Here is a 17,968-nt window from a genome sequence, read left to right on the forward strand (position 1 = left end):
CCACTGGCCGGGCAGTACCGCACTTCTGTCAATCCTTTTCTTATAGGGTTATGGAGCTTGTTTTTTCAGGACAGCAGATACGGAAACAGATTGTTGAGCTCCCTTTATGTGGCAAAACAGCAAAGCTGGATGAAACCAGTTGGAACCAATATGGATGACGGGCATTTGTTCAGAATAGAAATGGGATACACACACACACACACACACACACACACACACACACACACACACACATTTAAATGCATACGCTTTGACCTATTGGGATAGTCTTTTCAGACCACCCAGCATGGCACTGGCAGGATGTGCATTCAGCGAATACTTACTTTACAAAAAAACAGCACGTTTTCACTAAGAACATTTACATCAACTTTCTCTTTTAGAACTTTAAGGACTGGGTCACTTTTTTCATAATGCACATTTGTTTCTTTTATAAAAAACTAAGGAAAAAAATCTGTAAAAAAAGATAATATTTGTTTTGACCGACCGTTCCAAACTTCCAAGGTCTTTCTGACTCCTGATTCAGTCACACAACGAATAAGCTACCCTGTATAGTTTGGAATCTTTCACAAGTGTGATAGGGAAGCCTTCTTTGTTTCTATCCAAGTTTTGATAAAAACACTTGAAGGACTCAACAGGAGAGCAGTATGCCATCAAAGTTCTCTCTGCACAGGACTTGTAACTATTGGTTTTTCTTTTTGTACTATCACTTGGCATATGTTTCTCCATCCTGTCTCCAACAAAAGAAACTTCAACCACTATAAAGTGAGTTAGAGTGTCTAAGGGGCTTACCTATTTACCTCTGTGGTGATCCTATGAGTTAGTTTGGCATTAGTAGATCTATACTGTTTTTTCTGAAGCAAGCATTAATTTAATATACAGTGCCAAATGTCATGGTCTGTATGACTAGAAACCAGTCCAAAAATCAGGATATTTTTACTGACCACTACTTTTCAGGCACAGATTAGAATGAATCTTTGTTTGAAAATTCACTGGAGTCTCTATTAGATATTATAAAAGAACTATGGGTTAAAGAGACTGGAGTATGGGCATTGGCAGGCAGTTGAAAACACTGCTTAGTTAGATGCACCAGTCAAAGGCAGAGTGGGACGCAGTGGTTTGAGCTGTGTGTCCCCACAGCGTGGTTTATGCCAGTGCCTACTACTAAGGCACTCATGAAATGTGTACACTCAAGACCATGATCTTGTGTTCTAGCAAGGCTAAAGTTGAGTTCCGGGGCCTCTTGAGCTTCGGCTGAACTTGCCAGGAAAGTCACAGGACTGCAAGCAGTTCTTCTCAACCGTGCCCAGCTTCGCCCAAGCCCACGTTCATTCCTAAACTCACTCAAAGTACTGTGGCTCTCGCTTCTCAAGCAGGGCCCCAGATGACCTGCCCTCTTAGGGCCCAGAACACCCAAAGGGCTCAACTGTGCATGCACATGCTTTGCACTGGAGCAGGAGCATCTTCATGCTCTGGACTGAAATCCGTTCACCTGGGTGTAGACTAGTGGCCCCCTATCCTGGCTGAACATCAGAATCACTTGTAGAATTTTTTAAGGAGAAAAATGTCAGAACCCAGGGGTTCTGTGTCAGTAGGTCTGGGATGGGCGACAGATATCTCTACTTGCTAATAAATTCCACGGGTCCTTCTGATATGCAGCCAGGTGTCAGAATCTCTGATCTAAATCCACACACTCAATGAGGCAGCAGTTTTCTCTGCTCTTATTTCTGCTGCCTTGTCCTTCCCCGTCCCGGAAGAATCCAACCATCTGCCTGAATCTGGATGAATCCCCTACCTGCTCTTACATCTGCACTGCTGAAGGAAGTCACACAAGTCTCCGTGGTTTCCACTACCAATCCGTGTGCTCCAACGTTAGCTAAACCCTCATGCTCATGGAAATCCTATGATTCCCAAGTTGGCTTGTCCTCCCCCGTTTTCCACAGTGGCCTTTTCAAATCTCCCCTTTCCCTCTCCCTTTCCCTCTTAGCAACACCTCCCTAACACTCCACTCTCCGTAGGTGACCTTACATCTTGCTTCACCACAGCAAAGGAAGAGATTAGGGAGGACCTCTCTAACCTAGCTCCTTTCCTCAACTACTACAGACACCACTGACCACCTGGTCCATGTCCTTTCTGACGTGTGTTCTCAGGACCTCACCTCATCACACTGCTTCCAGCACTGGAATCCATCCATTACTCTTCCCCTCCTTCTCTAGTCTTTTGCATTCTCCTTCGCTACAGTTCCTTTCCAAACACAATGCTCAGATCGCCCCCATCATTAAATTGCTAACCACATAATAAAAAAAACCCCAAAACACCCTCCCCAATGCCACATTACCTATCTCCTCACACCACTCATCCTCCTCACTGCCAAGCTTCTTGAAAAAGTTGCCAACATCTGCTGTCCACACAATATAGCATCTACCAGCACCACCTTCATTGAGGTTACCGATGATATTCTTATTGCAAAATCGAAAGGACACGTCCCATATTTATCTGACCTGACATGTCTTCAGTACATGATCCTGCAGACGACAGCTACTTGCAGAAATTGCTTTCTTCTTCCACCTTCTGCGACTATGCATTCTGTTGGTTTTCTTCTACTTTCTACGGTTGTTACAACTCAGTTTCCTCCTTGGGTTTTCTCTGCCTCTGTTCATTCCTGCCAGAGTTTGATCCTTGGCCCTCTTCTCTTAATCTACGTGTACTGCCCAGTCAGCTCATTCATTTCTCTAGTTTCTATTACTTCACATTTTCTAACAACTCCATGACCTTTGTCTCTAGTCTGCACCACTCTCCTGAGCTCCCAAATCATACATCAGCTGCTATGTATCACCTACTGCTCCCTCTCCATCATCCCTAAGGATGTTCTATTCACATTCCCTTAGTCAACTGAAACAAGTCAGAACTTGGGAGTTTTTCTTCCCATCTCCTACCCACCCTATCACATGCATTAAATCAGGCACCAAGCCCTATCATTCTACAACCTTAATATCTCTCTCCTGTGTTTTTGCTTCAACACAGAAGATACCACTTTGAGTCAGGCCACCCAATGAGTCTCAATATAACTACTGAAAGAATTTCCTAAATTGGATTACCGGCTTCCAACTGTGATCCCTTTAAATCAAGGGTTCTTGACCTCGGCACTACTGCTATTTGGGATAATTCTGTGCCATGGGAGGCTGTCCTGAGCGCTATAGGATTTTGAGCATCTCTGGCCTCTCTCGAGGAGATGCCAGTGGCATCCCCAACCCCATCACATGACAATCGAATATGTCTCCGGTCATTACCAAATGTCACTTGGTAGGCAAACTCACTCTCAGTGGAGAACCACTGCTCTAAACCTCTTCTCCACAGGAGAGCTAGGTGAATTAACTAACTTTTCAAACTGCAAATCAGATTCAACACTCTCTTGCTTCAAGTTCTACAAAGGCCTTTTAGCATCCCAGGAAAAAAGATCTAGATTCCTTAGTTTGGCTTATAAGGCCCTGCCTGCATGGTCTTGCCCATACTAACTCTGACCTCGACTCTGGATCGATGCGACTCAGCTAAGGTTACTAAAAAAAAAATCCCACAACCACCCTAGTGGTGCTATTGCAAACTCTTGTGTGCTCTCTTTTAGACTACCATTCTAGCCTCCTCTCTCACCATTCAGTCTGATTTTCTGCTCTCTTTGAATTCTATTCAATTTCTGTGTTCCCCCTTACAACCAAGCTTTGGCTCTCATTGCTCCAGATGCCTGGGACACCCTTCCATTGTCCTACTTGCGTCTCACTCAAGTGACATCTGCGCAGAAAGTACCCCCTAACGTCCCTCACTCTACCACAAACACTCTCCTGTTGTCAGCAAGGGTGAGGGATACCCTCACTGCGTGTTCCTGTGATGCCCTGTGCTCATCCCTATATCTCTGTGTTGCAATGGTCTGGTTCCTTGTCTAAGTGATAGTCCTGTGCACCATTATATGCCAAGTGCCTAGAATAGTGCCTATCACAAAGCAGGGGCTAAAACATACTTGCTGGAAGAAGTGGGGGGAGTTAGAGAGGCCTGGGCAATGTGAAAATTGATGCTGGATGCACTCACATGGGTCTGACTACCCATATGGTGAGTTATAGGCTACGTGACAACGAGACTGACTAGTTATTTTAGTTCTTCAGGGAGCTGTCAAAATGACAGGCTGCCCTTACAGTGAAACTCCGCATTTTGTGCTGCCATGGCAGGTGGCAGGTTCATTTACCATCACAGATTTCTATAGGCTGACATTACACAGAATCATGAAGGGTATCACTGCAGTGAAACTGTTTCCAATGAAATTCTTAGTTTAAATGTTCTGGGGAATCACTGGCACACTTTTTACCACTGTAATTGAGGACTCAAATTCCAAGGGAGATCAATATGAACTTCACTTCTGAGGCCTGTGAAGGGCACAAATTAAGTTTTCATCAAACTAATTTAGAAAAATATACTTTATTCACAAAGAGAATAAAATTAAAAGGGGCAGAGGATTTCATCCTGCTCTTGTTCTAGCAAGTTCTGTCTTGGTTTTTTTTTTTAATTTCCAAAATCTCTTTAAAATATAAGGAAGATTTTAGGTAAAAAAATTTCCAACAAGAAAATAAAACTCAGGGTGAGGAAAAAAAAAAAAAAGCTGAAACTCTTATTTATACTATCTTTACAAAAGAATCATCTAAACAAGAACCAAACAGATTATTTCTAAACTCAGTTATTATCAGAAATACAAGTTAATTTGGCCCATAGATTCCAAACTATAAAGAACACAATCTGAAAGTCCCTTATTTTACTATAAACTATTAAAAGAATAAAACGTGGAATGTTCTCAGGCCATAGTAACTAGTCAGTTAAAAAAATCCCATGTACATTACCAAACAAAAGTCAGCCTAATTATCAAGTACACAGAAATGAAATGCGCTATGATCTGAGATTTGCTTTAAAAAAACTTTAGCAAAAACAATAACAACAAAAAAGGAGAATGTGTAATAAATCTTGGTAAATGTTAAATTGTAAGGTTCATTCTATTAGACTCTCTACTTTTGTGTCTGTTTAAAATTTCTCTGAATAAAAAGTTAAAAACCAGATTTATATTTTAAAAAATTAGAAATCAAATCTCATCCACAAACATTAATTACAAATATTTCAGACAACCACTTATTTTAAGCAATATTTGTCATAAACGAAAATACAGCACAACAGGTTAATTTGGACAATATTTTTAAGTTTCTATAATTGGCTTTATTTTTTGGTTAAACACATAGGGAGCAATTCAATGGGTCATTTCCAACCTAAATCTAGTGATGAATCGAGATTTTAGGTCTATAACATACACTCTGGGCTAAGCAGGAAATCTGAAGGTGTGTTTTGTTTTGTTTTTGTTTTTTTGAGTTGGAGTCTCACTGTGTCGCCCAGACTGGAGTGCAGTGGCCGTTCCTGGCCACTGCAGCCTCGACCTGCTGGGCTCCGGCGATCCTTCCACCTCAGCCTTCCAAGTAGCTGGAATCATAGGCGCACGCTACCACGCCCGGCTAATTTTTTGATTTATTGTAGAGATGAGGTCTCTCCTGACCAGGCGGGTCTCGAACCCGCAGGCTCAGGCAATCCTCTCACCTCAGCCTCCCAAAGGCGCGGGATTACAGGCTGAGCCACCGAGCCCGGCTTGAAGGTGTGTTTTAAAGTGCTGTTTAAAATAAAACAAACACATGGCTACAAGCATGTCGGGGTAATTGTTTTTCAAAAGAATTCAACAGTGTTGGCAGAGACTTCTAATACGAGCTGAGCCAACAGCTCCCGAGGTTCCTCCATAATGGCGATTTCAGCCCGGATGCCCAGCGCTAAGCCTTGGAGAGGAGGGAGTGTCTTGCATTACAGTGCTACCAACGAAGCTTACAGGGCAGCTCTCTTCCACTCTCTGCTGAAGAAGAGCCCTGAGACCAGGTCAGAACACGGCAAGAGAAAAATGGAGCACTTCAACAGCTCTGAAAATTAATACAATTAAACATTTCTGCTTTGACTATAAGCCTCTTAGCGGCAAGAAGGTTCGAATTAGAAATCGTCTCACCTGCAAAAGAACTCCCACAAGTCTAAGTTCTGGATTCTCTGAATTCTTTTAATTCGGTTGCGATCCATTGTTTTCCCAAAGAGACTAGCAACTTCGTTGTATTCATGTGTTTGGTTATGCAGAGGAATGAGCTGGAAAAGTAAATTTGCACAGCTTTGTTGGTGCCCTTTCCAGCTTCTTCCACAGTGTGGTCAGTCAGTTCCGCGCTTACCTGATAGGGCACTGCAGTATTCACATGCTCCCAGTGTGATGGCATTGGAATAGCCTCATTTTCACAGATGTAACTTGAAACAGCAAAGGACAAAACACAATGTCAGAAGCTGAGTATAATCCTTGTCAGAGAGCCTTTCCAAAGCTGGACTTCCATTTTTCAGGGTATTGTGACAAATGCAATGAAGAGGAGCTGCTGGTTTCTTTATTTAAACATTTTCTTATGTCTGTGTGTTACTTTTCAGGTGCTGACTAGCGAACCTTTGATGGAAAACTATCCAACCCTTCATACCATCAAAATTTCAAAAGCAGTTGTTGAATTGTCTTGTTTTTTACAAATTTCCAAAATTTCAAAATTTCTTGAAGATATAAGGAAGATTTTAGGGTAAAAAAAAATCCAAAAAGATAATCAAAGTTCTGGCGGGGCGCGGTGGCTCAAGCCTATAATCCCAGCACTTTGGGAGGCTGAGGCAAGGGGATTGCCTGGGCCCACGGGTTCGAGATCAGCCTGGACAACTTAATGAGACCTCATCTCTACGATAAATCAAAAAATTAGCCGGGTGTGGTACTGCGTGCCTGTAGTTCCAGTTACTTGGAAGGCTGAGGCAGAAGGATCGCCTGAGCCCAGCAGATGGACACTGGGGTGGCTGTGAGCGTGACACTGTGCTCCAGCCTGGGTGATGGAGTGAGACCTCCAACTCAAAAAAAAAAAAAAAAAAAAAAGAAAAAGAAAATCCAAGTACTAATGGGGAAAAAAAAGCCGAAACTCTTATTTATATGTACTGCTTATTGAACCCTCCAAGCTCTAACTCAAATAAACGTTTCTGTTTATTGTCCACATTTCTCTCACACGGTCCACGTTCATTCACTTAGTACGATCAGTACTAAGTATCAAATGGCAAATCTTTTAAAAAAGTATCACACGTGTTCAAGTCATTGTATGTGAACACAGAAAAAGGCAATGATGTTGGAGGTTAACAACAAAAGGCTGAAACTGACACATCAATACTCCCTGGTGACTGGAGGTTACTGAAAGAAATTAATATATTTCAAACCTGTCTTTAGTTTACTTTTCTCAAACTAGTTCTAATTTTTTTTTTTTTTTTTGAGTTGGAGTCTCACTCTGTCGCCCAGACTGGAGTGCAGTGGCCGCTCCCGGCCACCGCAGCCTCGACCTGCTGGGCTCCGGCGATCCTTCCGCCCTCAGCCTTCCACGTAGCCGGAATTACAGGCATGTACTACCACACCCGGCTGATTTTTTTTATTTATTGTAGAGATGAGGTCTCCCTGCCCAGGCGGGTCTCGAACCCGCGAGCTCAGGCAATCCACTCATCTCAGCCTCCCAAAGGCACGGGATTACAGGCTGAGGCTCCGAGCCCGGCTTAGTTCTAATTTTTTACAAACTCACACATATGATTGTATGGAGTAGACTGCCACTCCAGTCCTGGTCTGTCCAACTCTCACTTCTTACCCCAACTCCAGATAATCACTGTTTTTTTTAGTTTCTTGGGTATTCTTTCAGAAGTTCAACACAAGCCAAGTTTTTACCCCACACGGCAGCATAACGATACATTTTCCACCTTTTTTTCAACTTAATAAGTCCTTAGAGATCTTTCCATATTAGCACCTAGAGAGCATACTCAATCCCAGTGCTTACAACAGAGCCTGCCATGTGGTCCACACCCAATAAGTCTGGTTGAACGAATGAGTGCCTTCCATGCTACAGATGCATGGTATTCCATTGTCTGGATAGACAGTCATGAACTTGGCTGGTCCCCTATTGATGATATTTAGCTCGTCTTCAGCTTTTTGTATCAAGAATGCTGCCAAGAGCAAATCTGTCCATTTGGCATTCTATGTATTCACTAGTCTGCCTATAAAATAAAATTTTTTAATTAAAATTTCTTCTGGGTCAAAGGATATGTTTATTCCCAGATATGACAGATATGACCCAAATGCCATCCTTGAATATAATTATTGACATTCTCCTACCAGATGTGTAGAGAATGCCTATTTTCCAATAACCACTCTAAAAAAGGCATGTTATCAATCCTTTGAATTTTTGTCAATCTGATAGTAGAAAGTCTGGTATTAATTTGTTGATCTCTTGAGTGAAGTTGTATGAACTGTTAAAATTCTTTGTCCATGTTCTATTTAAAGAGTCACAGAAGGACATCATTAGCCCTTCAACTGCAATAATAAACTTATTTTCTCAATTTTTTCACACTTTGCCTAAAGTATCTTTTGGCCATGATGAAATTTAAAACAAAAATTTATGTAGCCCCCAGAACTTAATTAACTCCTTTCTGAGAGGAAGCATGTATTATTTGCCTTGCGTGAATATATGTGCAGCATATTCCCACAGGAAATAAGTATTTCCTGAAAACCACAGGTAAATTCAGCACCCACTACCCTTTATCACTCTACTGTATTCTACCTAACGACTCCTCTCCTTTTGTTATTACCTTGCTTACTGTCCTCCATTCAGTTTAATTTTCTCTTTGTCCTGTCTTTGCTCTATGGCTTGTACAGTCTGTGACAGAACAAAGTGCTCGACCCCATCATGTGTCTCTTCCTGCATCAAAGCATACGAGATATGCCACGTACAAGTACAAAAACATTTCCATTATTATGTCTCATTCTTCTCTCAGATCACATGCTCTTTGGAGATAATATTCCTTGTACTGAAGAAGGCAGATATGATGTAGGTGGTAAGGAAGTAATAGTCTCTGTATTCCACAGAAGTACTGCAGCATTCATTGTATGATTCTTGAACCACTTTTATGTTATGATGTTAAAATATAAGCCAAAGTCTTGAGAAACAAATTTAAAGAAACAAAATGTTTTTTTCCTTATTCTAACCTTAAAAAAAAAAATCTCTGTAGTAGGAGTAAATGGGCTTTCCTACAATTCACTTTTTCAGTTTCATTTTAAATCCTTTGAAGAAATTCCAATACTTGCTTGAGGAGTCACTCCAGAAAGTAGGAGACATGCTTAGTATTTTTCTCTTCGATTCCATTCACATAAATAACATATATTTATTACCTTCTGGCATTTAGACCCCTTTTCCAGGCTATATATGGCCAGAGATATCAAAAAGGAAAATGAGCAACCCAGGTCCAGGAACAGGGAGCTGTACTCTTGTCCTGCTGTTTCCACTGTCTTCCTTAGGTCTCCTTCAGTCACTACAGATTTGAAATTACTTCTCAGAGTTGACTGATGGGCACCAGTGGAGATGGAGACAAAGCAGGCAATTGCATAGGATTTTTTAGCCCAAGTAATTGGATGCTTCTGTGAGAGTATTTCCAAGTTAGCCATTCAAACTTACCCCGGTGACTTATTTTAAGGGTTTAGAGCAGAGACCATCAGGCATTTTGTAACTACCATGCAAACTGTTCTCAAGAATTAAACAATATAAACAAGGAGAAAGAAAAAGAATAGCATTAAAGAGGTACTTCCAGAAAATAATAATGTTGCTATTTTATCAACAAAGATTCATTATTTAAAGGATCAATATTTAGATCATTAATGACCTAGCAAAATATTTTCAGTCTATATGTTTTTCTGTCAAACAGAAAGAAACAGAGAGAGAGAGAAAGAGAGGAAAAAAAGAGGAATATTTTCAGTCTGTATGTTCTTCTGTCAAACAGAGAGAGAGAGAGAGAAGAGAAAGGAAAGCCCCACCCTTTCCCCCCCATACTCTTTACATTACCTGAAAGCACTGATAGAAAAGGGGGCTCTTTTTATTAAGCGCTGCTTTCCAGTGATGAGGTTTGTTTGCTTCATCTCTGTATACAAAGACAAGACACCAGGTAAGTCATAGAAACACACTGTGCTACAAAGCGTCATGAAGACCAGGAATCGTGGTGCTTTGGGAGCAGTTGGCAAAGACTGTCTATCAGGGATACTTTACCATGCATCTACGTATCATGCCATGAAGGTGCTATTCGGGGAACACAGCTTCACTGCTTGATCTATGCTCACACATAAAGATGCTAATTCCATTCACTGTTCAGTATGCAGGGTCTACTCCTTCCTGTATCATGGTTAGGTTAAGCCAACACTAAAATAAGAGAGTTCTAAACTTCGGAAAGCTAAGAGTACTAGAAAGAGAGAAACTACAGTGCTAAATCTGGTTGGTTTATTAAGTGGAAAAATGTACTTTAATCTCTCCAAACAGACTGCAAATGATAAAAGAGATAAATTAACATTATAAAACTTGCACAACTCACAGAGTTTCAAAAATTTGTACATTTCTTGCCTTCTCTTTAAGCTGTATACCTAAGCCAAAAAAGCAGAAAATCTGGCTAGACCCAACACAAACGTATATAAAAATATTTCAGTGACAAATGACTAACTAAAGGAGTCATTTCTTCTGTCATCTATGCCTCAGCCATGGCAATAATTACTGGGTTCATTTCTTCATTCCCACAAAGTAGAGAGTCTTGATGTAAGATTCTAGCCAGTTTACCCTATCTGATTGACATCATTCCGTTCTAGAATAAAGGGATTCACCCACCCAGGCCAAAGCTAGTATACAGTGTGTTCTGCCCTTTCTGTGTTCTCTTAGATTCTACACATATTGGCATCATCACCGTTCAGGGAAAAAGCAAGATCATCTCAGCACATAAAGCAGGGCCTGTGATGCCATCTTCTTGAACCATCTCATTTGGGGCTTACTTTCCACCATTTTCACAGCGAGAACTTGAGTTAGCTAGTGGTAGAATGATTGGGCTAAATAACTTTCCACACAGTACATGTGAAATGCTAATACCTACACCTTTGAAACAGAATCATTATACAGAGGGTTGGGGAACCTGAGTTACTAGTATATATGATTCCTATTCTTTGACAAAGATATTTTCTAATAAACTGCATTTTCGACAAGAAGTGTCCAAAAAGTACAGTCTACTAAAAAATATTCTTTCAGAAACAGTGGCCTACAGAATTATCTAGCAAATGCTTTGACAAACTTCATCCTCTCCATGAAGCCTGATATTCTGTTTCAGTTCTGCTTCAAAAATAGCACTTGTACGCCAGACTAAAAATGCCTATCAAAGTCATGGCACACTCACGGTCACCCCAGTGTCAACCTGCTGGGCTTCGGCAATCCTTTGGCCTCAGCCTTCCAAGTAGCTGGAACTACAGGCGTGCACTACCACGCCCAGCTAATTTTTAATTTTATTGTAGATACAAGGTCTCGCCAAGTTGCCCAGGCAGGTCTCAAACCTGTGGGCTCAGGCAATCCATTCGCCTTGGCCTCCCAAAGTGCTGGGATTACAGGTTGAGCCACCAAGCCCAGCCCCTAATATCATTTTTTAAATGATACAGTTAGTTAGGAGAAAGACTCTAACGGTTTTAACTTTTGGTAATGAAAAAAATGCAAAAAAACCCCAACTTTGGTGGGACAATAATCATTAGGTATTTGGTCGTATCAATCCCTTACGAAACAAATCCCCTTCACCATTTTTAGGCCTTGGCTTATCCAAGGAAATTTCCTAAGGTTTCACCAACCCACCCAATCACAACACACTACCGGCACTGCCATAAAGACACAGAAATTGGAAATGAACAGCTAAAGGACTAAGCTGTGTGGCAATCAAAATGCACTTTTATTAAGAAAGCCTCCCACTCAGGTCTTGTGTGGTCTCCGAGCAATAACTAGCTGATGCTAGCAACCTGAAACGTGAAGGGCTGAATTCAATAGGTTTTTCATGGGATCCCTAAAAACATGCCCATATAGGCCAGATGAATCCCAAGTGGGCCTCATTCTCAGGCCGGCTGGCTAATCTGTAAAGAGCTAGTGAAATCAGAAAAGGGCAGAAGGCAATGTCCACTCAAGAAACAGTTTTCTGGCAAAAACACCAAGAGAAAGGTCATTCAGCTAAACTTTGGCCTTAAAACTATCACCAGCTGCCTATGACTTTCTCATGTAGCATCTCAGCTTGATCCTTAAAATAAAAACGTTCCTACCGACTTCAAAAGACAGATGGGACAATGAATAAAACAACTGCTATAAAGTGTTTTGTGTTCCTTAGAAGACAAATATTAAATGAACTCAAAATGACAATCTTCACGTGCATTAATATATGATAACACATAAACGTGCCTCTAAAAAGGGCAATGTTGTTTGAGAAGATTTTAAATCTTGAATTCCTGTAAAGGTATTTTTGTGCATAACAAAAAAGATTTACTCTACTGTTTGCAAATATATCAGCTAATCCTGATCTTCAAAGCTACAGATTTTATCATATCAATATACTAAAAACACACAACTATTAGGGAAAAAAACATACCTGCAAAGTCTATCTTGTAGCTGAATTTGGAAGTAGTAAAAGAAATGGAGCCACAAGGGTTTGTTTTGAAGCTTTTTTCGATATCTTCACTGCTAACTGAACACTGAATGTTGGTATCCGGCTTTAAGACAAACCAGAAAGTTTCATTTACCAGCTGTTCACATTAATGACTTGGCCACAGAGGTGGTACTGTGGTCACAGAGACAGGGAATGGAGCGACAAGGGAAACTTACTAGTCACCTGTTCTAGTTCCCAACACATAGGGGGAGGATCACAAGTAAGCCAGCATATTAAAAATGGTTGAAAGATTTCTAGTGAAGAAACAACTGGTTATAGTCCCTTTATCCAGATTATTACAATTTTCATAAATTATTCCAATTTTACTAAGTGGCTCAAATTAAGTCTTCTTTATATCGCTTGGTAGAGTTTTTAAAAAAAAGACTGCAAATTTTTGAGCATGGATTCAAGTGTCAGTTTAACTAGCCGTGTGATCTTGGAAAAATTATGTTAACTTTTCTGAGTTTCACTTTCTTTGACTGTAAGACAGAGTGATAACATCTGTTTCAGAGTTATTGTGAGAATAAAGGAGAAAATAAATGTACAACACCTAACATAATACCTGGCATACAGAAGGTGTTTAATATGGATTTGTTCTTCCCTTTCTCTTTGTCCACCAAATCAAACTTGGAGTTGCTCAGATGTACTGACACCATGCAACTCTCAGTCACATTCGCCCTCTGTACACACAGTAAACACATACCGTTTCTTCTAAATAAATGACTGTGAAAACCTGGGGAAAAGAAGAGGAAAAGGACTAGAAGAATTTCTAACTTTTCTTTTCATTAAGTTATTTGATTTCCTTAAGATCTGATTTCAAGTTCTGCATCCACACTCGTTTTATGTATCAGCAAGGTGACGCTAAGTGATTCAAAAGCCTTTCTGTTAAATTCAAGGAGAGGAGATACCTGAAACATGTGCCACTTGCCACATTCTGCCAAGTAAAACCAGCCCCACTGGGTATCCGAAGTGTCCATGTCATCAACTTCGTCATTTGTCGTCTTGGGAAAGAATTCGTCCGCTTTGTGAAACATCTCCTGAAAAGCCAGAAAGAGGTAAAGGAAGACATAATTCTGTCAATACTAAATGTACTTTTTTGCAGATCATTTTACTTCTTTACAAAGAATGGTATGCAAGTGTCTTTCCCACCATGACACTTTAAAAACAGCATTCTATCTTGCATACTGGCTCTGAAGATAAACATTTAAAATGTTGAATATCATTGCTTAACAATTTAGGCAAAAAATAATAATCTTAGGTAGGATAAACCAATGCCAAGTCAACCATTTAAGTAAGCTATATCAGCATCAATGAGCACTTCCAATTCTCAGTATAACCCCAAGAAATGTCAGTTTTATCATCTGTTCATGTATTTGGTCAAACGGATCTATGCCACCACAACTAGTTAAGACCAAATGCATCTAAACTTTGTTTTAAACAGTTACTATTTCATCAATGGCATGGAAAGATTATTTATTATTTATTATAGTGTTGGGTACGAAAGAAAATTACAAAAAACATAAATAGCATGATCCAATTTTAACAAAAACACATCTATATTTACACATGTGAATACGTATGTGTATATGTATGAATGTGTATGTATAGGTACCTGCACTTGCACACACACATGCCTCTGTACAAGGAATACAGTACCTGTATTTGCACACACATGCCTCTGTATAAAGAAGATCCAAAGCCTGATATTAAGAGCTTAACATAAAAAAGTCTGGATGTACATACAACAATTTGTCACTGTTTCTCCTAGATGTCGGGATAAAAATAATAACAGTTAACATTTATATGGTTCTTCCCATGTACTGTTCTAAGTGCTGTACAGATGATAACTCATTCAGGTCTCACAACAACCTAAGTAAGATAAATATTATTATTATCCTAAATTTAAAAATGAGGAACTGAGGTACAGAGAGGTCACACAACAAGGAAGCCAAGATTCAAACCCAGGGAGTTTGGCTCCAGGGTCTGTGCGCTTAACCACTATGGCTTACCGCCTTGCACTTCATTATCGTGATTTTATAATTTTAATGATACCGATGAACTCAAGTACCCATTAACTATGAAAAGTTTTAGACAGTCTTGGTTGGGTATTCTAATAAAGAAATGTCCCCAGAAAGGGGGCAAAGAAAATTTAACTTAATCTGGAATTCAGCTTCCTGTCCTCGTTCTTTAAGGGCTTCTAGATTACCAGTTTAAATTTGCACAACTACTAAACGAAAACATTCTCACTGCAAACAATAAAAACATTCAAAATAAAGCTAAAGAATTTTTTGACCATCACTTCCATTCCTGGAGTCTTTTCACCTTCCTTCTCCAGGGTTAACCAATGCTATCAATTAACTATGTACCTTTCAGATCTCTCTCTCTCTGTCTGCAACCATATACACATATACAAACATATATATGCTTACTGATGATTTGTTAAAAATTTGGTTTCTGGCATCTTTAATTTTTTTTTACAAAGAATATATACTAGTGGGCAATTTGGAAAATATTAGTTTTTAATTTCATTATATAAAATGTCCATCCTATTGCTAGAAGGTGTAGTGACCCGGAAAAATTTTCTATTAGTTTGTCTAGGTCGCAGTCTGCTCTTCACAAAATGAAAAACTAATGGCACCTTCCTCACTGGGTTGTTAGAATGAATGAAGCAACGCAGTAAAGAACCGAGAGCAGTACCTGGGCTCAGTGAGGGGGGGCTGTTACTTTTTATTCGTGTTTGGAAGTTCCAAGGAATATGTTATGACTATTTTCTGTTTGTTTGTCTGTTTTTCCTTCATGTTTTAAAGCTGATTAGCTTCTAAGAAACGAAAAATGGAACATTCTAGGGTCAAGAGCTTCTGGTTTAGAGTTCATTATTTACCTTCCATATTTCAACCACACAATAAAGACAATGATTTAAAATTTAAGATCAACTGTCCAGTTAACTATTCACAATTCCTCCTCCTTCTTTCTACTACTGGTCATATCATTTGGCCATTTTATCGTGAGAAAGAGAGAAAGAAAGCAAGAGTGACCTAAATTTAGTCTTTCTTCTGAAAATTACCGAAAAATTAGGAAGGATGAGGTTGACGCTAACAGTTAAGATATAGAGTTGGTTTATGAGTTCCATCTTCCCTCTATTAGAAAAGAGCATGGGAAACAGAAAGCATCCTTTGTGCAGAATACATGCAACGCATGTGCTCTGCCACATAACATTGTACTCAACATCTCACTCTAGGCCAAGTTACAAATGAAAGTGTTTTAGTAAAATCCTTTCCGAGCTTGCTGTCATAACTTCAGGAGGGACCTAGGACAGGCCTACATTCTATCTATCACTATTTTAGAAAGGACAGTTCGACAGACAGGTACCATTGCACTAAACATTCTTAAAGCACTTCAAATTTTATAGTTCTTTGTCAATTGACACTTTCTTCCCTCCACAACCCAATGTGCAGCAGAGATAAGTCATTATTTTCTGATGAAAGTCAGAAAAAAACAAAGCAGAGAATAATATAATTATTTTGTCTAGAATTGTAGAGTTAGCAATACAGAATAGATGAAAGGAACACCCAAAGTCTCCTGAGTATTAGTTCTTCCCTAAGTTATAAAGCCTCACTGCCTCATTTTCACTTACAGACAGTTATTTCTCCTCTCTTTTGCTGCCAAAGCTTAATTTTTTTTTTTTTTTTTTGAGTTGGAGTCTCACTCTGTCGCCCAGACTGGAGTGCAGTGGCCGCTCCCGGCCACTGCAGCCTCGACCTGCTGGGCTCCGGCGATCCTTCCACCTCAGCCTTCCAGGTAGCTGGAATCACAGGCATGCGCTACCACGCCCAGCTGATTTTTTTTTATTATTTATTGTAGAGATGAGGTCTCGCTGCCCAGGTGGGTGTCGAACCCACGGGCTCAGGTCATCCACTCACCTCAGCCTCCCAAAGGCGCGGGATGACAGGCTGAGCCACCGAGCCTGGCATGCCAAAGCTTAATTTAATTGCTTTGCTTCACATACGCTCTGGCTTTCTTTCAAAACAGGCATTTCATAAAACTAAACCTCACAATTTTCTACAGTAAGTTTTCACTCCAAAGAAATGGCTTCTTTGCATAATTAGGCTCAAAGAGTAAGTAAAATTTAAATTAATGACTTTAAAATACTATAACCATAGCAATAATGGCTCTAGGCCAGAACACATTTATAGGTAATAAGAAGAAGAACACGTGCAAGTGGTTGGTCACGAAGTAGACATTTAACAATGTTGGGTGAACGAACTAGGTCAGTCACAACGACACAGCCCGCCTGCTTTTCCTGTTTTCAATAGGAAGATGACGCTTCCAGCACAGCAGGAGGCGAAGAAAAGAAAGTTAGTGCAAAGTGACAAAACAGTTTGCAATTTTTCAAGCACAATGGGTATACTGGCAGAGCCTGTCTAGAATGCTATGGATGACAAGGAGAATATTTACAGGGCCTTTATTTATAAGAACAGTCAGTCTGGATCGCCCAATTGAAAAGCTGCGTGGAAAATGAATCCAAAGTCAACATCTTGGTCTCGACAAGGAAAATGATGCTGTCTTCCAGATTGGTTACAAGTTTTCTGAAAAGTTTATTACTACAAAGTATAATTTATTTTGTTGGTATAGACATAATACCTTGAGAAAATCATTAGTGGTAATAAAATCTTCCTTGCCTCTATATAAAGAAGATCCAAAGCTTGATACCAAAGGCTTAAAATTGGGCCAGGCCTGTCATCCCAGCATTTTGGGAAGCCGAGGCAGGAGGAATGCTTGAGCCTAAGAGTTCAAGGCCAGCCTGGCCTCTTGAACAGTAAGACCTCGTCTCTACAAAAAGAAAAAGAAAGAAAGAAAAATTAGCTGGGCATGGTGGTGCATGCCTGTAGTCTCAGCTACTCAAGAGGCTGAGGTGAAAGGATCACCTGAGTTCAGGAGGTTGAAGCTGCGATGAGCCAGAATCGTGCCACTGCCCTCCAGCCTGGGTGACAGAGTGAGACGCCGAGTCAAAAAACAAACAAACAAACAAACAAAACTTTAAAATGGGGCAGAACTTCCAGAATGACAGGGTAAGGCATTCAGTAGGCCCTTATAAAACCACATTTTAAAAACTGGTGAAAATTTTTTAATTTTTTTTATTTTTTTTGAGTTGGAGTCTCACTCTGTCGCCCAGACTGGAGTGCAGTGGCCGCTCCCGGCCACCGCAGCCTCGACCTGCTGGGCTCCGGCGATCCTTCCGCCTCAGCCTTCCGAGTAGCCGGAATTACAGGCATGTGCTACCACGCCCAGCTGATTTTTTGATTTATTGTAGAGATGAGGTCTTGCTGCCCAGGCGGGG

The 17,968-nt window shown here is 40.3% G+C and overlaps 1 protein-coding gene across 2 annotated transcripts in view; it reads right to left on the minus strand.

Annotated features, from left to right (window-relative positions):
• The window catches only part of PARP11 (poly(ADP-ribose) polymerase family member 11), a 35,990-nt gene that overhangs the window by 4,089 nt on the left and 13,933 nt on the right, over positions 1 to 17,968 (minus strand). The window contains exons 2-6 of one of the 2 annotated variants that reach the window (XM_008065182.2): positions 13,539 to 13,667; positions 12,574 to 12,694; positions 9,990 to 10,065; positions 6,279 to 6,351; positions 6,068 to 6,198 (exon numbers count right to left, since the gene is read on the minus strand). In XM_008065182.2, coding sequence (XP_008063373.1) covers positions 6,068 to 6,198; positions 6,279 to 6,351; positions 9,990 to 10,065; positions 12,574 to 12,694; positions 13,539 to 13,664 — 527 coding nt within the window. In that variant the 5' untranslated portion in view covers positions 13,665 to 13,667. The remainder of the gene's footprint in view (positions 1 to 6,067; positions 6,199 to 6,278; positions 6,352 to 9,989; positions 10,066 to 12,573; positions 12,695 to 13,538; positions 13,668 to 17,968) is intronic. The other variant, XM_008065183.2, reaches the window with a different exon arrangement.

Source organism: Carlito syrichta, unplaced genomic scaffold, assembly GCF_000164805.1.
Source record: "Carlito syrichta isolate Samal-C Ts95f unplaced genomic scaffold, Tarsius_syrichta-2.0.1 Scaffold308185, whole genome shotgun sequence".
In the NCBI taxonomy this organism is placed as follows: Eukaryota; Metazoa; Chordata; class Mammalia; order Primates; family Tarsiidae; genus Carlito; species Carlito syrichta.